The sequence below is a fragment of the Sparus aurata genome, chromosome 20, assembly GCF_900880675.1.
Source record: "Sparus aurata chromosome 20, fSpaAur1.1, whole genome shotgun sequence".
In the NCBI taxonomy this organism is placed as follows: Eukaryota; Metazoa; Chordata; class Actinopteri; order Spariformes; family Sparidae; genus Sparus; species Sparus aurata.
Genome location: NC_044206.1, coordinates 21,074,232 through 21,096,504, shown reverse-complemented (window position 1 = coordinate 21,096,504; position 22,273 = coordinate 21,074,232). Strand labels below are relative to the sequence as shown.

Genomic DNA, 22,273 nt, shown 5'->3' with positions numbered 1-22,273 from the left:
CACCCCTGAAATGTCACTATTGATAAGAGATGTTGTGTTCACAGCTTAACACAGCGCTGAACATGCCAGAATCACAAGCATTTGTATGTATGTAAGTTCAGGGTAGGACTGATTGTCGTCACGTGATTTACACAACAAAAAGGAACAAATCCAGTGAAATCCAGTAAAACCATGTAGTATAACTCAGTAAACTAATGGTTAAGCTTAAACTGCAGTCTCTTATGTAATAAAATGCTCTGTGAACAAATGATGCAGGGACTTAAAAGGTTCTTCGTACTTATAAACAACTCAAATCATGCCCAGATGTTTACCCACTTTGTTTTATTTGGGACGCTGTCCACTCCAGTAGTGCTGTGTGACTTGGCGTGGTAAAGTTCAACATACTGCAAGGCCTCGAAAATATGACTTGTTTTGAATGTAGCCTCAATAAACAATAAATCAATATCAATAAACAAAAGAATGATAAAATATCAACTATCAACAGTTATATACATTTTGGTGAAATGCATCAGTTCTGAAAGTTATTAGGTAAGTAGAATAAAAATGTAAACAATTCAATTAAATGTATAATTCAACCACAAAAATTATGACGTAGTACCTACGTGGCACGTTTTGGTCACGTGACCGCCTGGTACAGTGACGTGTCTTCCAACTGAGCATGTAACCAGGAAGAGCCTGCTCGGATTTCAACATGATAACCGTAAGTGGCGATTTTTAATATTTATATGGTATCTGTTATATAGAAAGTGTCAATATGATGATGTCGTTTCATCTCGTGGGGCTAAAAACCGCTGAAAAACGAGTTCGTCAACGCAAAAACACTCCCAGCTGCGGTGAACAGCTGTCGTGCTAGTGTTGCTAGGTATCTAGCTAGCATGCTAGTGAGCAAGTTAGCTATTTACATTTCAACACAGCCAACCTTAACTTAATTATATCCTTTCTAAAACACAGCACATGTACAGTTTTATTCTGTTAAACATCTAAATGTGTTTTTCGGGTCGTTTTTTGCGTTAACACTGTCGCTAATAGCCAGATAACGTAAGCTAGCAGACTGAAGTGTTTCACTGTCAGCTAACGTTAGCGGTAGCAAAGTAAAGTTGGATACGTTGCCTTTCTGCTGACACATCATTATTTTTCATCAAATAAAAGTATGTACTCGCAGATCCATCAACGGCATCGCATTGTTGTTAGTCATGTTTAATTTTAGTGAGCAAACGTGTTAAAATGGTTTAGCAGTGGGCAGTTAGCATGTAACATTTCAAGCTACAGACAGGAAAGCTCAAACATAAAATGACGTAATGTTACAATATATTCAGCAATATTTTGTCTTGCCGATTACAAATTAGTTTCTGAACAAAGCACTGGAAGCAAAGTGGTGTAGTGATTTTGGTTAAGATGATACATTGACTTCAGAAATTCGCGTTCATGTGATTAAATGTAAACAAAAAATGAGCCTCTGGTCGAGATGAGCCTGTGTACTGTGTCTCCGAGGGTTTAGCTCTTCCTTATTGATCCCCCAGGATACCAATGATGAAGACGTGTCTCTGTTTGATGCGGAGGAAGATGTGGGGAAAAGGTCGAAGAAGACGAACATTAAGTAAGTTAACACATGGCTGATGGATTGAACTGTCACTGGAGGGGACGTACAGCACAGCAGACCAGCAACAACAACTACTTTGACCATTGATTCATTGCTTTTGTTAAGATTTTCTGACTATAGCTTCAGTAATAAAGTTGAAATATATTATATGTTTCATTTACCAGGCATCCAGTGGCCTCCTTCTTCCACCTCTTCTTCAGAGTCATGGCCATCATCGTGTACCTGCTCTGTGAGTTTGTGGGTGGAAGTTTCATCGCCTGCATGGTGACAATAATCCTCCTGCTCTCGTGTGACTTCTGGGCAGTAAAGGTTTGTTTTTATACTTCTTTTACAAGTAACTTTCTGTTGTCAACAACAGGAATTTGTGTTACTGTGCTGATGTTAATATACTGTGCATTTACAGAACATCACTGGGAGATTGATGGTTGGTCTCCGGTGGTGGAACCAGGTGGACGATGATGGACGCAGCCACTGGGTGTTTGAGTCCAGGAAGGTGAGATGCTCCTCAGTTTGCTCCAGTTTACTTAGCTGTTACAGTAATTGTTCCGTCCCTCATATGACTCTTTAACCCCATATGACACTGACCTCTTGTACTGTGTGAGTTGATGAATGTACTTGTTTACTGCCGATCCAACTTATACTATTTGCAGCTGTTCTGACTGTGAGAATATCCTGTTTTCTTCAGGGTACTGGGAAACAACAAGCGTCAGACGCCGAGTCCCGAATCTTCTGGCTCGGACTGATCGTTTGTCCGGTCCTCTGGGTCATCTTCGCTTTCAGCACCCTCTTTTCCTTCAGGATTAAATGGGTGGTAAGTTCTCAACTTTAAAGGGGAAAAAATGGCTTTATTTTGCCATTTTCTCCAGTGTTTCCCACAGTATCGCTGTGGCACCTTCCCTGTCTGTCTCAGTTTCTTCTTCCCTGTGACTTTATTCAGCAGTGTGTTTTATAAAGTAACCACAGAAAACACACATGTGGAGGAAGAATGTCTATATAACGCAGCCTATTTCAAAATCGCAGTGGTACCGAATGGCATCGGCCCTATCCAGCTGCTTGCTTTATTAAACAATGACATAACATGGCCATGATTAATCAGGAGAGGTTGCATTACAACTGAATTGATATAGTCTTTGTTTTGTGCTTGAGAGAGAGCGAGGGCTCAATCTGACAGAGAGCAGTTGTTGCAGTGACGGGTGTCTTTTTTCCATTTGCTTTCTAGAGGCCTTCAAGTGTTTGTGCGTGCTGCTCATGCATCCAGGGTGCTTCGCTTTTAGCAGGCGCATGCCGTACACTTAGAATTAAGATAAACTCATCTCATAGCAGAAAAGTGCCTGACGTCATTCTAAAACTATCACAGGCTCACCCTAAAATAAGTATAATAATCCTTGAACAGACTGTAATTTTGGTGAAGCTCCTGGAACATTTGGTTGTACTCCCTGTGATTTCTCCTCTTTCTGAGAGTCTCATTTATCTGCAAAGGTTTCTGATTCACTGTGTCGGGATGTTGGTTATTTACAAGGTGGCTTCTGTGAGTTTTCTGGTGGAAGTTTCATCGCCTGCATGGTGACAATAATCCTCCTGCTGTCGTGTGACTTCTGAGCAGTAAAGGTTCATGAACTTGGAAGATTAACACTTCCAGCGCGCACAAATAAACGGTACAGATCTGCGAGTTGATTTGGTACATGCCTAGCATCAATATAAATTTAAAAAACCACATCACACAGTTCTTTATTTAAACTGTAAAGAAAAAAGTGTTGTGGTACGTCTCGCATCTTGCTCTGTCTAATCGAGCCTGAAAGAGACGGAGAGAGGCAGCTCTAAAAATAGAAAATGAATACTTGGTGTAATTGAATGTAGGGGAAATCCTGTTTTTTCTCATGCAGATGTAGTCTTAAAAAACAAGTCAATGACATAGGCTCTGTAACTTCACAAACACAACATTAATAGAAGGAAATTGTGCATTGCAAGTGTAGAGCTGCACTGATTTATCGATTAGTTGTCAATGATTAACTTAATCACCGACTGTTTTGATAATCAGTCGATCAGTTTGAGCAATTTTTCAAAGAGAAAAAGTAAAACTTCTCTGATTGCAGCTTTTTAATATGTATATTTTCTGGTTTCTTTCCTCATCTATGACAGTAAACTGAATATCTTTGTATTGTGGACATCATCTTGGACTGAAGGAAACAATGATTGACATTTTGCAGCCTTTTCAACAACTCACAATTTAATCAAGTACATACTTGCCAAAGAGAATTTAGTTGCAGGCCCACTCTAGTGAGTATTTGTGGCAGCAGGATGGTGTGTGTAGGATTGAGTCAAACTAAACTACAGTGTGTGTGTGTGTGTGTGTGTGTGTGTGTGTGTGTGTGTGTGTGTGTGTGTGTGTGTGTGTGTGTGTGTGTGTGTGTGTGTGTGTGTGTGTGTGTGTGTGTGTATGTTCATGGTAATGACGAAACATTCTCCCCGGGGCTGACTGATGTGTTTTAAATAGTTTTTGGACAACAATGGATCTCTATGGCCCAGAGGAAGAGGATAATTCAGGCAGTGATACACACAGGAGATACATTCACTGTTGGTTTCAGTCTCCTCTTGTGATTTGTTGGTAATCAGAGAAATGCAGAATGCAGTCAACCTGAGGTAATATATAAAAGACTGAATACTAAATAATGTCCTACCTCTGTCAAACTCTGTCTTTCCCCTCACAGCCTGTAGTGGTCATGGGTCTGGTGCTGCAAGGGGCCAACCTCTACGGCTACATAAGGTGTAAAGTAGGAGGCAAGACCAGCTTAAAGAACATGGCTACGAATTATTTTGGACGACAGTTTCTCAAACAGGTGATTGTACATTTTGACTAGAACACACAGAATATTTACATTATTTTGTTAAACAAATTCTCACGTGTGTCTGGTTTGTTTCATCCACAGGCGCTGTCTAAAGAAGAGGAATCGTAGAGTGCCGCTCTGCGATTTGAACACGTTTGCATTATTATTAATGCTCCTACATTTATTCTTTTTGCAATGTGAACTCAAAATAACACTTTGTGATGCATTTCTTTCTTTTTAATGTAAGGTGTGATTCAGTCAGTCCTGATAGAGTGAGGTCTAAGATCTGGGAGCTGTTTTCAGTAACTGGAGCAGAGCAATAAACCATCAAACTCTGGCTAACACTGAAGTGTAAATGCATGAGTGCAAAAAGGGCTTGACATGTTAATGTTCGATGTGTCCTGTAGTCTCACAGCTCCCAGAGATATTTCATTTAGTTTGGTATCTTCTTTAGTTAGTTTTTTTCATTCCCTCTAACCCCAGTCTTTATATAAGTATATAATTCAGTTTGTTTGTGAGAGGTATTGTACAAACATTTTGTTTGAGCGATAGATAGGATTGTAAAGTAAGAGTGTAAAGTATTCCAGGAGATTTGTAAATATGTATGTAAAGAAACTATGTGGAACATCTTCTTTTATGCTAATACATTTGTAAAGTTTTTCCGAACACAGTGATCGTTTTTATTCATGAGTATATTTCTTATTCACTTCAATTTAAGGCAAAAGAACAAGTAAAATCTGGTTTGTTCTCTATGCTGTTGGTTCCAGAAGAAGTCTGGGATTTTTACTCTTGGGACTCAATTTGTCTTGATTCCAGCATTTTTTGTTTGTTTTTGTGTCACAACAGCAGTTTTCCAAATCCCCCAAAATAATTCCTAAATTGTTTATTCATTTTACATCACAAAACCTTTGTCTTTCAATCAAGCCAAACTGTTCAGAGCCAGTTAAGTTATTGGCTGTTGCTGCTCGGGGGGAAAAACTGGATTGAAATTAAGACTACCTGCAATTAATCAATTTATAATGGAAAAAAGGATGGGCGAACAAATATGAAACTCCACTGAATTTAAACATTTTAGACAATAGATTACAGTTCACATTTTGGAGTATTTACATGTGGATATAATGCTTTAATAATAATAATAATAATAATAATAATAATAATAATAATAATAATAATAATAATAATAATAATAACTTATTTATTGAACACTTTATTTACTGTGTTTTGGTGCCTCACTAGACTGCAACGACCCCCAGCGGTTATTTTGGGTTCGTGCATGTAGCCTGGTATGAGTTTTGTATTTTACACACATGTATTAATCAATAAGTATGAGCCGCACAATAATTATTATATAATTCGTAATAATTGTTCTGGCCACAACACACATGACGTCAATGTTGTTCCAAACCGTCCCAGGCTCACCAGGCGGACCCGGAAGAGAAGCCTCGCCTTTTCCAAGTTGGACAAGTGGTCATTTCCGGAACTTGGAAGAATGTACTTTCAAGATAAAGCTTACTCAGTTTGTACACAGGTACTCTTTCTTTTCTTAGCGGTAAACCCGGAGACAGACGTAATATATTGAAGCACACGAAAGTTATTATCATACAATTCGAAATGATCTTGACATTATTGGTTAGTAATACGTGTTAAATAGGGTCAAGTTGGTCGCTTAATAACAGCAGGCTGATTTACTTTGAAAAGCTAACCGGAAACGTAGTCTTGTAACCGTTAGCCTGCCTAGCTTGACATCGTTGCTGCTAGCTATCAACAACATTAGCCTCAGGTCGTCGTTGTTGTCATTTTTATGCCCTAAACGGGTCTATTAATCGGTTATAATTCACCGGCGGCCGTCCTTTGTCGGGAATTTCCTCCAGGATGATCCCCACCGAGGATGCGTCCGCCAGGAAGCGGGAGATAGAGGAGAAACTGAAGCAGGTCAGACATGGTTGGAGAGGAAGGAAGCATCACTAACGAGCCTTTCAGTGGCTTATTAATCAAACTGGCCTCTACTGCTTGTTTGAATTGTTATTTATTGATAAGTTAAACGTCACTTTGTACTGCCGACATGACAGAAGTGAGTCACCGGTTGTGTGTGTGATGTTACAGGAGCAGGAGACGCTGTCATTCATCAGAGAAAACCTGGAGAAGAGTGATCAGCTGACCAAGGGGATGGTATGACACACACACACACACACACACACACCCCTAATGGTACTCAAAGATGTATGAACAATTGTCCCGAGTCCATTATTAATGAGTTGCTATACCTGCCGTGCATAAGAGCCTTTTCTCTGTCATGTACAAACAGAGGACCTCTTCTGTGCCCACAACACATGGGAGGATATGAAAATTTCATGTCAGGATTACCCGGTTGAACATGATTGCAGTTCACATTATTACCCAGACAATCATCATCAATGAGTCAGGAGAACATACTTGAATACATTTAACCTTTGACCTCGTCAGGAAGCAAAAGTTGTTATTGCGTCACAGAGGGGACACACATCTTTATTTAATGAATAGCAGACAAAGAATCTTTACTATATTTAAGTATAAATACATGTTTGTTACCTCATCTCCTTGTTGGTCTTTAGTTTTCAATCTGTTGTATTTACACACCTGATTTAAATTGTTTGTGGGGGATACAAATGCAAAATAAATACACAACAAATAAACCAATAAGGAACAATAGGGCAGCAAGCTACACAGATTTTTCAGGTCAGCCATGTGAGCATATCACGATGCACGTAAAAATCTTCTATCATCATAATTTTTTCTGTTTTTACAAATGGAAAAAAGGTTTTTATAAATGTCACAATGGGTTTTAAACAGTCTTTGGAGTCGCCATGTCCAGTTGTGACAAGTTTACATATAATGTTTTTTTTCAAGCTAGACCTGGTGTGATGTTGTCTGGTTAGAAAATCAATTTTCATCTCCACCAAGTTGTGTTTCCACCCATGGCAGTTTGTCTGTTGGTTGGTTTGTCAGCATATATGTCGAGAAAACGGAAACGAGAGGCGAGAGTGTGTCTGTTTTCTGTCTTGTTGTCATGCATCATTGCAGAAGATTGATGTCCGTTTCTGACCTGAGCTGATGTCGTTCTCGCCCTCAAAGGTCTCCATCCTGTCGTCGTTCGAGAGTCGCCTGATGCAGCTGGAGAACTCCATCATCCCGGTCCACAAACAGACAGAGAACCTGCAGCGTCTGCAGGAGAACGTGGACAAGACCCTGTCCTGCATGGACCACGTCATCAGTTACTACCACGTGGCCAAAGACACCGACAGGATCATCAGAGAGGGGTGAGACTCTGGTATTTTATTGGTGTCGGGGAATTGATGTACAAAACATTAGACGTGTCATCACTCTGGATGATTCTGTTTCAGGCCGACGGGCAGACTGGACGAGTACCTCGCTTGTATTGCAAAGATTCAGAAGGCTGTTGAATACTTTCAAGATAACAACCCTGACAGCCCCGAACTCAACACAGTGGTACAGTATTAACTTTTATCATCATACAATTTGAAGATGTGCATTGAGTTAACAATTAATGGATTGATTGAATTGATTAATGATTAATGAAAATTGTTGTTATATTATATATAATATTTCCGGAGCTACTGTAGTCAGGAGAAAACAAAACCACCTCACTTTGAATATCAAAGGTTGTGTAGCTGTAAATGATTTCATGTGTACCATAATTTTCCTGAGAATACACAAAATGTTGTTGGTTTTCTGCAGAAAGCGCGCTTTGAGAAGGGTAAAGAGCTGCTGGAGGCTGAGTTCCGCAGCCTGCTGACCCGCTACAGTAAACCCGTTCCCCCGATCCTCATCCTGGACGCCATCAGTGTGGACGAGGAGCTGGAGGTTCAGGAGGACATTGTGCTCGAACACCTGCCGGAAGCCGTGCTCCAAGACATCATCTGCATCGCTGGCTGGCTGGTGGAGTACGGACGTAACCAGGGTACAGCTTTATATCAATGGCTATACATCCTGCTGCTCTGCACTGCTTCAATCTTTCGTGTCTCGCAGTTCTCACACAGAGAAATGAGATTGTTCACGCCTGGTTTGTGTCTCTATCACTATCTATCACTGTCACTACCAACGCAGTAGGGGTGGTGAAAAAAATGATTAATCGCGATTATAATATTGACGATTATGAGTCGATAATTACATTTCCAAAGATCGATTAAAAAAAAAAATAGATAGATAGATAGATAGATAGATCTTTTTTGAAATTGTAATGCAAACCGGAGTCCTCTTACTGGCTTCTGCTACATGGTCCCCAGTCTGGAGCCAAGATATGTTTTTCCATCCCGGAGCTTTTTCACGCTTAAATCAATTCCAAATCTTTGCAAGGAGACAAACCTTTCCGTGCAAGTGTCCCTCAACTCTGCTCACAGGGTAGCAATAATATGCAGTGCCTGGACATCCAGAGCTACAGTCTCATATGTGACCGTTACAGCTCATTATGTCAGCAGTTAATGAAAGCTAATGTCCCACGTAGTTCAGACGAGAGCTATGGATGATAGCCACTCAGGCGCAAATATGTGTGAGTTTCTCAAAGCAATGGCAGACGAGTGGGGAACAGAGAAACACGCCCTGGTTCTCGTCACCAACAATGCTTCTAACATGAGTCCGGCTGCTGAGCTTGGCAACTTTCTTTTAACAGTGAAACACTACATTTAAAACAAATTAAAAAATAATAATTTTGATATTACAGTTACACCATACAATATTGAAGGTGCTGTGAGGTGTTACTCAAAAGATAAGTAAAATAATTCAACAGCTGACTGGTGTGAAATGGAACATCAATAATCGTTAATCGAAAATCGATTTGTAATTGAATCGAGACTTCAGTAATCAGAATCGAATCGAATCGGGAAATTGGGCTGATTAACCACCCCTACAACGCAGCTTCCATCTTTAAGGCTTTCACACGCACCACTTGTAACAGACTATGTCCTGTCTGTGGCCCCTGAACTGATGCAGGTGTCAGACCAGGTCCAGGGTGTCACATTATCAGCTCCACAGAGGAGGAGGCGAGAATAAAAAACGGCAGGAACAGGCTCAAACCACATCATAGGTGGTATGGAGAGAAAGTCAGTCTGTAGGATCTGAAGTGGGAGAGATTACCTTTTGCTCTGCATGTGGTAACAATCTAAGAATAAGTCTTAAGTCAGTTTGTGCCAACCTGATTCTGGACTTCTCAAGGAATTGTAAGGGTTTGCATGAAATATAAAGGTCCCGTGTCATAAAACGTGAGCTTTCCTGTCTAATTATTCTCTTTGGTACATATCTTTAACGGCTGTTTAAGATTAGTTTCATTTGTCAAACTCTGAAAGTCCAGAAATATGGTGCTTATCAGCTAATGATGAGCAGGCTGTCATACTGAATTTATAAACCCTTATCAGGTGGAGGTGTAATCAGCTCGCGTGATTCATTACATTATGCATCATTGTGCAAGATGATATAAATGAATCTGCCTCGTATGCTGCACAAACAAACACATCACACTCAATCTAACGTATGAAATATTACAATGCGAGTATGAAGCGTTGAGTCACAGAACTGACTGCTGTAATGTTTTGTACACTTGGCCATGAAGTGATCCGACACCAGTACAAATAATATACATAACTGATCTCCGTACACGGTGAGAGGATCGTTCAGCATCTAATATTAATCAGTGTTTTTTGTTCTTCTACACTTTTTTGCAGACACACTTCAGTAGAGATGTTGGGAGTAAAGCAGCTGTCTACAGATGTTTATTTCTGTTGAATTCTGTTAATTCCTGTCAAGTTTACACTGACAGCTTTTAGTTGTGCTGCTTGTAAATACCACTTAAGATAAAGCCCCAACTTTTTCACCTTCTTCCACCTTCAGGAGGATCAAATGGACCCCTTGTTGGTCTTTTTATGGGATTTGTTGACTGTAAGAACAACTGCAGCCGTCCTGATCCTTCTCCTCCTCTCCTCCTCCCTCCTTCAGATTTCATGAACGTCTACTTCCAGATCAGGTCCAACCAGCTCGATCGCTCCATCAAGGGCCTGAAGGATCACTTCCGTAAGAACAGCGCCTCCTCCGGGATCCTCTACTCGCCCGCTGTCCAAACCAAACGCAAGGACACGCCCACCAAAAAGGCTCCCAAGAGACCAGGTCAGCAGCGACGGCGCCTCCTCAGACGAACTCCATTATCGCTTCACCTCAGTCATGATCACACTCCTCCATAGAAGCCCTCTTTTATAGACTAGTCTCACGCTAGAGCACGATTCTGCATAATGTTGATTATTAAGTGATAACAGCACACAGTCTTCACCACATCAGGTCTGTTTGATTAGACGACCGTCCAGCCACATTATTCTGTTTTCAAGTGTCTCTCTAATTATCCTCCTCACTGATCGGTACAGCGCTACCACTCCACACTGTTTCCCTGTGATTTTACAGTCAGCTCCAACTAATCCTTCATCCTTTCCTCTTTCATAATCCCAATGTTGTGATGACAGTCTACATCCCAGGTAAACTGACAAGCTTCAGTGTGTGCCTCGTGCTTGCTTTCTGTCCGTCGGACGCCACATTAAGTGGCAGCATGAGTTTGTTTAGCCGTGACAAGTAGGACCGTAAGAGTGCAGAAGTTTATATGTTCGCTGGAGAGATGTCACAGGTTGTTTTCTGTGTACGGTAGATGTGGGCCTCTAGTTTCACAGTGGGATGTGCTGCTGGAAACTGCCGCGAGGGACTGAATGGGTGGAACAAGTTTACTTTGCAGCTGCTTGATAGAAAACATTTAGGTCATCATCTTAAAAATAAGGAAATGTGTCTCCTGAGCAGTGAACATAAAATCTACTGACACAGTGTTACGTAGTTATTTAGGACTGTATAACTTCTTGATCAAGGTAACAGTAGCGTAATCACTAATGATTACGAAACAGAAACAGTAATATTTTAAAAAGTAGCTTATTACTTTCAAATGAAAGTAACTAGTAATAAGTAGTACGTTATACACTGTAAGTTATCTCCCCAACACTGGCCCCCTGGTGGCTGGCTGCAGTTCATGCTGCCCCCTCCATGTAAGGAGATGGGACAAACGGAAAAGTCATTGTACACTTATAAAAACATTTTATGAATGAGCCACAATGCATCTTGAAGTTCTGATCTTATTAACCAATTAGATGTGTTCGTCTGAAGTTGTCAGAAAGTTATGAATGTCCGTCAGAGGTTCCCAGGGGACACGGTGACAACTTTAAATCTTTTATTTGTTACAGACAAATAAAACTCAACGATATTCAGTTTACAATCAGAGAAAACCATGACATATTCACATCTGAGAACCTGGAACCAGTGAATTTTTCAATAATACCTGGAAAATTACTTAATTTTTGCAGCTTTAGATAATCAATGTACACGTGTGTGCCTTATTTAATAAACTCAGATATTGGGATTCTGTAATGCATGAAAAATGTAATGTCACACACCTTTACTAGCCTTTAGCATTAATAGCTGACTGTATTGTGGTTGCATTGTCGATCCAAAATGTTGAGAAGATTTTACAAAAACAAAGAAGGCTCCACAATTTAAATGTTTAGCCTGCAGGTTCATTATGCGTGTTGCAATGAAAACCTGCCGTCGATCCATCTGTAGCAGTTTGCCACCATGAAACTAGAGGCTGCAGAGTGTCAGTGTTGTGTAAATTAGTTGTGCAGAGTGGATCGTGTGTGTAACAGGACCGTGTGTAGAGGAGTTTGTAGCTGATTCTTCTGGTTCCTCAAGCGCAAACACAATCCAATTTAAGTATATTCTTTCAGTCATCAGTGCTGCTCGAATCTGAATTAATTTCATCAACGTGCTCTCACAGCTCGGTCCTGCTAATGCCTCTGCTCAAGTGTCATAACAACACCGGAAAAAGGAAAAAAATAATGGTTTTGTAGCGGTAAAGAATGAGAACGGATTCATAGGAAGTAGATATTGGACTTAAAAAAGCTCCAGTGGGAAGATGAGGTTGCTCCGTGTTTGCTGCATGTGTTAATAGCCAACTGTTTGCTGAAAATGCTGCCAACAATAAGCCCATGATGCGGAAATCATCTGCCCTCAAATAAATAAATCAACGACTGCAGCTTTACTCGTGCTACATGCTTACTAACCAGCTAACCAAGCTCAGATGTTGTGTTTTAATCCTGAGAATATGAATGTCCTGTAGATCTAAACCGTGTAACAACATGTTGTGGTAATGTTAGTGATGTTATTGCTGGATATGACTGTTAATTGTTTTAATTGATGGCTGTTTTTGTGTTTAAACTGACCTAACCTGTTCATTCTGCTCTCACATCACTCCGGGCGCCGTGCGTCAGAGCACGCGTGCTCGGATGTGTTTTTTCACGACGTAGCCGTAGTCGCTCCATCTCTCTCCCGAGCATCCTGTTGTTGTAGCTGTGGTGCTAGGCTGTCCCCCTCCTCCGCCACGTATAAAACCTCTGCTGCCTGTCTCGGTGGTGGTGTCTGTGTTTCATCACTCACTTCCTAGTTCTCCCTTATTCTTCTTCTTCTTCTTCTTCTTCGTCCTTCCTTCTTTTCTTGGCTGTCTGGACCTGGCCCCTCCCCCCCCTCCTCTGGACTCTGTCTCTGTGTTTATGGGACCAGGGACCATTCGCAAGGCTCAGAACCTTCTGAAACAGTACTCACAGCATGGGCTGGATGGGAAAAAGGGGGGCTCTAACCTCACTCCTTTGGAAGGTAACGCACCTCGGTCTTCTCTTCGGTGTCTGTCTCTGCCTCCTCGCTGACAGTTTACCGGTGTTTCTCATGTCGTGCTGCCGTGTTGTTTCTCTTTCAGAGCGACAGGCACATTAATCTCCTCATGACAGTCACAACAGCTTCAGGATCATTCAGATGACGTGTAATGAATCCTGGAAATACGATTGGATGGGACGAACATTTATTTAAGCCGTTAAAAGTAAACACATTCATCCTGAAACACGCGACACTGTTTAATTTGAAGTAAGATATATTATAGTATATAAACATAATTTATATCGATTACCAGCCAGATATAGACATCACAGCATCATATCTCCTGCAGAATAACAGAGAACTGCACCGGAGAAAAGTATTAATTTGATCTTTAATATTAATGATGAACGTTAGTTCAACAGCCGAGGGCTATTTATAGAGACACCGTGGTAAAAACAAATCAATCAGCTTGAATTTATTGCTTCAAGGGGAAAATTCATGCGGCAGCCTTTAAAAGTACAACGGAAGACCAGACTGATACAGATTGATATAACCCCCAAAATCACAGAGGAAGTCAGTGCCGCCTCAAATGACCATAATGCAGTGCACCCAAGGCAGGACTTATGTTCCGCTGGAGGAGGTTTTTCTCAAGGTTTCACCCAAAGCTAGTGTTTGTCATGCTTCATGTAAAAACTGGAGTTTCCATAGTCTGAGGTGATGTCTTCAAACGTCTCATTGTGTTCAACCAACACCTCAAAATCCAAAGATATTGAATTTGTTTGACATTTGTGATTCATATATGACAAATTAACTGACAAACGTTAAAGTTTTCATTGTCAAAACAGTTTCAAGGTTTTCAGCCGAAGAAGTAATAAGACGAGACATCTTTCATAGCAGCGCTGGAGAATCGTCCAGCTCATTCTGGTAGGGGGGAATAAAACGCTCTGCCTTGTTTGTGTTCCTTTTAACCAATCACAATCATCTTGGGCGGGGCTAAACGCAGGAGGGAAATGAAATGGATTCAACGCGTTCATAAGACCTCAAGGGTTCACGCAACAACACAGAGGGTAAACGCAACTGTAGCTGCGTTTACATAGAACCTAAAATTCAGATTATAATCTGTTTAAAAGTCCAAACAGATTAAAATGCTCCGTATGAACAGACCCAAACCAAACCGAGCAAAACAATCAGTTACAGTGAGGTAGTTTAAACTGTTTCTTTAAAGTAATGAAGAAATATCACTTAGGATCCGTGGAAAGTTAGGGATCCATATCCTGTGGGAGGTGTTGAAAGGCATTCTGGGAAACGTAGGAAAGTAAAAGTTGACTAAACAGGTGTCACAGTGAAGTCGGTCCACCTACATCTAAAATATTAAACAGTGTCGCCGTATGAGTGGATGTCATTCATCTTTAAAGCTGCACTGAATCAGAAGCTGTTGTGACGTTCCTCTTCCAGCTGTCTTTGTAGTTGAAACACACACTGACTAACGTAGATATGAGTCACACACATAAAACAAGCCTCTGTGGGCACTTCAGTGGGTGTCCCTGCTCCCCCCCCCCCCCTCCTGCTGGGTGCTTGGTGGTGGTCGGTACAGATGTTCCAGCTTCAGGTTTTGGCCTAGTCACGACCTCGGTGGTTTGACTAGGCCTGTGTCCCTGCTGCCCCCACCTCACCCACCAGGTTACGATCACGACCTGCGGGTCAAACACCACAGTGACGCCCTGACCGAGAAGCACGGGGCCGCCGCAGGTGAGTGACGGGAACATGTGGGGAACAGAAGGAACAAAAACAGGCTGATGCGGGTCTCACCTGCTGCAGCTTTAACACATCTCATTATCTTTAACGAACAAGTACAGTTTCACTACTGCCCTGCATCTGAACACACACACACACACACACAGTAACTGCACCAGACCTCATGTCTTTGTATATATAAAGAACTCCTCTTGCTTCCCGACTGACTGGATGTTTCCTCGTGTACCTCTCAGGAAAGGACGACGTTCTGGACATCGAGATCGACTCCTACATCCACTGTATCAGTGCCTTCGTCAAGCTGGCTCAGAGCGAGTACGCGCTGCTGACAGAAATCATCCCCGAGCACCACCAGAAGAAGACCTTCGACTCCCTCATTCAGGTCAGACACAGATTAATGATAACGTGATGGACTGAGTCTTCTTCAAAGCCGAGGATGACGTCCTCAAACATCTTGTTTTGTTCGCAACCCAAACATATTCAGTTTACTGTCAAAGAGGACAATAAGAAACCAGAAAATATTCTCGTCTCCCTTACATTTAATTCTGCTTCCGTCCTGTCCCCTCGTCTGTCCACAGGAGGCGCTGGACAACCTGATGCTGGAGGGAGACAACATTGTGTCTGCAGCTCGCAGAGCCATCATGCGCCACGACTACTCGGCCGTCCTCACCATCTTCCCCATCCTCAGACACCTGAAGATGAACAAGTCGGAGTTTGACACCACTCTGCAGGTCGAAATCACTTCAGTCTCGTTGTTTATACAGAATGCTGCTGCATATAAGTAATACTTGATTTTTTTTGACCTAACTGTATTATCCTTCGTCTGCAGGGAACAGCAGCAAGCACCAAGAACAAGCTGCCGACTCTCATCACCTCCATGGAGACGATTGGAGCCAAAGCTCTGGAGGAGTTTGCAGACAGCATCAAGGCAACAAGCTCACATTTTAATCTTTTTACTGATTATACTCCAGAGCTGTATGCTGATTTCTCTCTTGTTTGACCACAGAACGATCCTGATAAAGAGTACAACATGCCCAAGGACGGAACAGTTCACGAGCTGACCAGCAACGTAAGCTAACACTCTCTCACATCTCTGTTAGCTAACATCTCTGGATGTATTTGCTCTGTCTGCACTTCACACTCAACACCTTCCTGCAAGGACTCTGCTTTTTGTCCGTCTCTGGGGAATCCAGGTGGTCTCCTTGGAAACGGCAGGGCGTCTCTGTTTAATGAATAAACCGAGGCGATGCTCACCTTGACCTCTCTCCGCAGGCCATCCTGTTCCTGCAGCAGCTGCTGGACTTCCACGAGACAGCTGGAGCCATGCTGGCCTCACAAGGTAGAGACACGCCGACACGACTGGGGGCTGACACGATGCTGCTTCCTCTAATCATGTCACCACACTAACACAGGTCCTCTGTTAACCTGCACACCACATGCATTAATGTGTCAGGAAGTATCTGGACAGTGATGTGTTTTCATGGCTTGGTTCTGGAGTTAACGGTGACGGACTGAGTTGTTTTTATACACACAGTCCCCAAATATTAAGGAAACGGCAGCAGAACTTCTGAACACAAACGATTTCAGCTCAACTTATATTCTTATTAAGTCAGGTTCCACATGTTCTTCTTATTTAAAGGATTATACAAAGGAAAGTAGTAATATTGAACTGGAACTTGGAATTATTTATTTTTTATATTTTATATTTTCACCCAAAAAATTTCAATCTGTATAAGATAAGAATCTTTTTTCAGCGTTTTTTTTTTTTCTTTTTTCAAAAATGTTTTAAAAAAAAGTTTGTTAACTTGTTTTCACACATGAAAAAGTTCTCCTAGGCGAAATTAAAAAAAAAATCTTTTTTCTCCTAAAAAAAAAAAAAAAAGTACATGTCCTACGTCCCAGATTTCCAGTGTTTCGATGTTAGTAATTACGACATCAACTTCAACATCTGTGTGTGTGTTCTGCTGCTTCAGAACAATATCAGATTTTTATCTGATCTGACAAGAAAACAAGTCGCTGTCTGAACACTGCATCTGAATACAGAGACAGAGGAACATATAGAATCTATGATCACATTGACCATCCCTCAAGAACACCAATCTGACACTGTCTCAGTTTCCAGTTTCTCCCCTCACTTATTCTGTATGTTTCCATCTCCTCCACCTCTTCCTCTTCTCCACCTCTTCCTCTCCTCCATCTCTTCCTCTCCTCCACCTCTTCCTCTTCTCCATCTCTTCCTCTCCTCCATCTCTTCCTCTCCTCCACCTCTTCCTCTCCTCCATCTCTTCCTCTCCTCCACCTCTTCCTCTCCTCCATCTCTTCCTCTCCTCCATCTCTTCCTCTCCTCCATCTCTTCCCCTCCTCCATTTCTTCCTCTCCTCTCGCAGCTTCACGTTGTTGTCTGTTCTCTCACAGGGAGCCTCTGTGACTCTGTGACCAGCATGTGTTCAGACTCGGGCACTCTGCGTCAGTCCCACTAATACTTAAATAAAAGATTGATTCATTTGTTTAAATCAGATTTATCATGAATCATAATCCAATCGCCGTTCCTCTGTGGATTGTAAATCAGTGTTTGCAGCTCCCCGGCTCCCTCCTGTCTCCTTTTCATTACTCGTCTCTTTTCAAACACTCGACCCCTCGCTGCTGGCTGATGACTGTTTGCTTACTCTGCACTAACAGATCTTTTCTAACCTTTTTGCACTTCTGCCTCTCTTCTCTTCTCTTCTCTTCTGCCTTGCCTCGGCCCTTTTTAGTACTGGGGGACACTTACAATATACCTTTAGACCCCCGAGGTAAGAAACGGACTGCGTGGAGGCTCCTGATGAGCAGTGGTGGAGAAGCACTCTGTTGTTTTACTCAAGTACAAATAGATGTAAGAGTAAAGAGAATCCTGCTTAAAGGGAAAGTTAAATTCCAATTTCAAAGTCCAGCTGAGGCCCTGGCTGCTGTGGGCATAAAGTGAGAGGCCACCATAATCAAGGAAGCTTTATGAGGGTGGGCAGCTGTTTAACTCAAAACGGCAGCTGTGGGATGCAATTCTGTACATGGACTCACATTTTCAATAGATGAGAGAGTTGTTAAGGTGATATCAAAGAAGGGCTCCTACCTCAATATGTAACTTGATCTGCAACCATGTTTTTGATTGAAATAGCTTTGAATTTAGAAAAAAGAAACTCCTAATGCAAAACATGTAAAACAACAACAGCATATGCATAATAATTTTGAACACTGTGACAGTATGTAGTAATTATTTATAATACTAAAGTGGAAGTACAAGTACTTAAGCTGTGTACTAAAGTTCAGTACTTGAGTAAATGTACTTGGTGTCTTTCCACCTCTGCTGCTGACTCTGACTGTTTTCTGTGCTCTGAAGTGGTTTTCATGCTGATTTTTACAACTATAATTGCAGCTCATTAATGCAGAGTGACTGTAGAGGAGTCTGTTTCATAAAGAGGCACTTACGGTGTTGTCATGGAAACCCCGAGTCCCTCCTCTGTAATTAATACTTTCGATCAAGAGGGGAGATGGAGTGCAGATGAAGATTTCAGTCTTGGTCACTGGAGAAAATGAAGCGAGTGTTATTAGATTAAATGAAGCAGCAAAACTGATAATTGTGGGTTGTTGAGTGAATTTAAAGTCGCGTTGGTGCTGAAGGCGTCTGTGTTTCCTCCAGAGACGAGTTCTTCAGCGAGCAGCTACACCTCCGAGTTCAACAAGAGGCTCCTCAGCACCTACATATGTGAGTATAGAAACTACCACCGCCTGTTCTTATTAACATGAGCAGCTTTTGTTTCGGACCTGACGGCTGAGTCTCTCCTCTCAGGTAAGGTGCTGGGGAACCTGCAGCTGAACCTGCTCAGTAAGTCCAAAGTGTACGAGGACTCGGCTCTGAGCTCCATTTTTCTGCACAACAACTACAACTACATCCTCAAGTCGCTGGAGAAGTGAGTTCTCTTTTTTTACGTCCTCGACCTTCACGTCTGACGTGAATTATTTGTGTGGATGAACTCTGGGACTATGGAAGTTTTTTTTCATGGTCCATTTTCTAAGTGTGATCTGATTTGTTTTCTCTCCTGCGTTTTTTGACTTGAGAACCTGGTGAGAAAAAAATTTTGCCAGATAATCTTTTTAAGTTTCTTAATCATTTTTCAATCAGTGAAAACATGTGCAAAAAACAATTTCAGGAGAAAAAAATGCGTGAAAAGGAACAAACTGTTTGGTTTTTTTCACACACGAAAGAACCAATTTCAACAGAGTGGAATTTTATTATTTTTTCCATTATTTTTTCATTCAATTTCGGTTTCACACACGAAGAAACAAAGTTTTCCTGAAAATAAGAATAAAAAAATGATTGTTTAAACATGAAAGTCCTTTTTCATGCAGATTTTTTTTCCTCAGAACTTTCGGGCTTTCAGAGTCAAAAATATTTTTTAAGGAGAACGTTTTGAAATCATGAAAATCAAAAAAATAAAATGAAATAAAAAAAAATTTTGTGGGGAAAAAAACACACAAAGAAAGAGGTTTTTTTTCATGTGTGAAAACAAAAATGAGAGAAATAAAAAATAAACGTGAAAAATACATTTTACGTTAAACAGTAGAGAAAGAAATCATTTAATTCCAGATTTTTTTCCCCATTTGTGAAACCGAGTAATTGAAAAAAAATATATCCGAAAACTTCTTCCACCGATTCTATCGCTGCATGAAAGGTCGACGAAAATGCATTTAAACTTCTAGAAATCCAGCAACATAGTTTGCTGTAAATTGAAATCATTAATCATAAGTGGGCTGCAGGATCCTGTCCAAAACCAGCCGTCAGAGAGCGAATCTGTCCAGCACATAACATATGGATGTCTCTTCAGGTCGGAGCTGATTCAGCTGGTCACTGTGACGCAGAAGAAGGCTGAGAGTTCCTACAGAGAGCTGATAGAGCAGCAGATCTACATGTACAAGAGCAGGTAAACAAATCAAACTCCAACACGCTTCATACGTCCGTCACATCTGTGCTCGTCCTCACCTGATCTTTTTAACTCTGTTGTAGCTGGCACAAAGTCACCGAGCACCTGACCGACAGGAACATGCCCGTCTTCCAACCTGGCACCAAGGTCGGAACTTTATTATCTCTCGCTCTCTGTGAAAAGCCAACTTTGGTACAGACTTGTCAACTTTAACACGCCTGTATGATATTTTGGCAGCGGTGAAAATGTTGATACTGTGCCCAGTGTGTCTCCTGCTGGTCAAACGCAGAGCAGCAGTCACCACTGGGAGCTCTTTGTTCCACATGTGAGATAAAGATACGTGGATCGTAGCTTTAAAACTGACTTGCTAACGTGAGAAAAATGAGATGAATCTGAATTTTTCAAAGCTTTTCCACATTTGGGAAACTATAAAAACCTCTTAAAGATGAATGCATGCGGTGTAACATCTGTGCTTCCATGACATTTTGTCTCTGCTCCCTCCAGCTGAAAGATAAAGAGCGGCAGGTCATTAAAGACAAGTTCAAGGTGAGGTCAGAGGTCAAAGATGTTTCAACATAACAAATGCTCTAAAAATCCACACCGTCGTATCAGGAACCTGAAGAAACAAACTGTCTGACCTACTTTTCCCTCGCAGGGTTTTAACGACGGCCTGGAGGAGTTGTGTAAGATCCAGAAGGGCTGGGCGATCCCGGACAAAGAGCAGCGAGACTCCATCCGTCAGTCTCAGAAGAAGGTGGTGTCGGACGCCTACAGGTCCTTCCTGCAGAGGTGAGGCGGGTGGAAACACACGCTTAAAGAGTTTGATGTGTTTACATTAACGTTACAGTTAATTCAACAGTCGAAAGGATCCCTGGTGGATGTGGGGATGGAGTAGAGGACCGTTGAGAACTGGTTCCAAATGATCCGATCCATCACAGGAATGCCTCCGAGCTTAGCTAACACGTTTCCTGTAAAGCTGCTTCATGATAAAATGATGCTTTTAAAAATGACTTAATAACTGGGGGGGCTTTTATTGTGAAGAAGTTACAGGAAATGAAACGTGTTTGTAACTGAATTAGAGGAGCCACTTTGTTCGCGGCGATTCTTCGATATAGCACCGCAGGGATTGAGACAAGCGCGTCATTGGCTTAAGACTCACCTTCGAAGCAGGCAGCCCAGTTCTGGTGGAGATGTAAATCCTGGCAGCGCCGAGTCAGACCGAGTAGAGCCAGGCCGGCACGTCTCACCTGTTAGCAACTTTCAGAAACAGCTCTGAAAAAAAAAGTCCAATTCTGTTTTGTATTAAGAAAGACTTTAAAACAACTGGACGTGGTCTGATCTGCTGCTTTCTGCTGTTCTGTTTTCTGCCTTCGTGATGTTGAACGTAACACACGAGAGAAAAAACAACAGGAAACTCGTCAATTGTGAAAGGAAAAGGACTCATATGCAGGGGCGGTTCTGGGGGGGGGCCAACAGGGGCCAGTGCCCCCGTAACTCTGAGTCTGGACCCCCCTGTGGCCCCCCTGACAGTGAGTCTGCATTAATAATACAATGACAGATTTCTTGCTATGATTTTGTTCTGAAGGGAAAAGCAGAAATAAAGTGTCTCAGCAGTTTACTACCCAATCAAAATTGCTGAAATTGTAAACACTGCTTTGTCTGAATGAGGGATTTATCCTTTTTTTCCGGGTTGTATGTGCCCCCTAACAAAAAAGCCGGCCCCAACCTGGCCCCCCTATTAAAACTGGTCTAGAACCGCCACTGCTCATACGCCTTTTTTTTTAGCCTGTTTTCCTCTCTTGTCTCATCCAGATGCGCCAACATCTCTTTCACCAAGAACCCCGAGAAGTACCACAAGTATCGACCGGAGGAGGTGGAGGAGATGATTGAGAGGCTGTTCGACACGTCCGCCTGAGCTGCACTTTGATCAACCGCGGCTCCACTTCCCCACGCTCCTTAAACACATCTCACCCCGGGCAGAACACGAGCTCCTCCAGCAGCACTCACCTCACACTACGTCACCCTCCTCTGTCTGATGAACGTTTTGTACAAAGATATCAACATGATGTATTTATGTCATTTAGCCAGACCCAGCTCAGCATTTCAAACAAATTAAAGGGAATTCTGTGAACTGGCCGTGGCTGTGATTTGTTTTTTTGTCGACGACGGTCGCACAACAACAGAACGCAGAGGAGATAATTAAGACTGGTTAACTGACGTGAGACACATCACGGGGCAGAGTATTGAGGGGCTTTTGCCGTCTGTTTTCCAGTTTCGAATCTCCAGATTAATTTTCAGATTCTGTCACCACTTGAGAGCGTTCGTTTGCATGAATAAGCGCGCAGACGTCGGGGAGAGCTGCTCTTTTCTCTCCCTCGGAGCAGAAACGAAATCATTAAAACCAGGAGCATCCGGAT

The 22,273-nt window shown here is 42.0% G+C and overlaps 2 protein-coding genes across 13 annotated transcripts; both read left to right on the top strand.

The window, feature by feature from the left end:
* The first annotated feature begins 606 nt into the window (after positions 1-606).
* tvp23b (trans-golgi network vesicle protein 23 homolog B (S. cerevisiae)) lies at positions 607-5,091 on the top strand. The gene is made up of 7 exons (XM_030399159.1): positions 607-700; positions 1,521-1,597; positions 1,765-1,909; positions 2,004-2,093; positions 2,286-2,411; positions 4,309-4,437; positions 4,528-5,091. Exons 1-7 carry the CDS (start codon positions 692-694, stop codon positions 4,552-4,554), a joined length of 603 nt encoding a protein of 200 aa, XP_030255019.1. The 5' UTR covers positions 607-691; the 3' UTR covers positions 4,555-5,091.
* A 1,031-nt stretch (positions 5,092-6,122) lies between these two features.
* exoc7 (exocyst complex component 7) lies at positions 6,123-21,992 on the top strand. 12 transcript variants are annotated; one of them, XM_030399924.1, is made up of 22 exons: positions 6,266-6,360; positions 6,532-6,597; positions 7,540-7,724; positions 7,809-7,914; positions 8,164-8,386; positions 10,414-10,581; positions 10,929-10,940; positions 13,060-13,152; positions 14,830-14,898; positions 15,138-15,283; positions 15,480-15,632; positions 15,731-15,829; positions 15,908-15,970; positions 16,174-16,240; positions 17,655-17,693; positions 18,575-18,640; positions 18,725-18,845; positions 19,761-19,856; positions 19,940-20,003; positions 20,361-20,402; positions 20,512-20,645; positions 21,669-21,992. In XM_030399924.1, the coding sequence occupies exons 1-22, from the start codon at positions 6,301-6,303 to the stop codon at positions 21,769-21,771; spliced, it is 2,175 nt and encodes a 724-aa protein (XP_030255784.1). In that variant the 5' UTR covers positions 6,266-6,300; the 3' UTR covers positions 21,772-21,992. The 12 variants fall into 12 exon arrangements, with proteins under 12 accessions (XP_030255776.1, XP_030255774.1, XP_030255777.1 ...); XM_030399916.1 differs by lacking the exon at positions 13,060-13,152 and having other exon boundaries at positions 6,123-6,360; XM_030399914.1 differs by lacking the exon at positions 14,830-14,898 and having other exon boundaries at positions 6,123-6,360.
* The last annotated feature ends 281 nt before the right edge of the window (positions 21,993-22,273 follow it).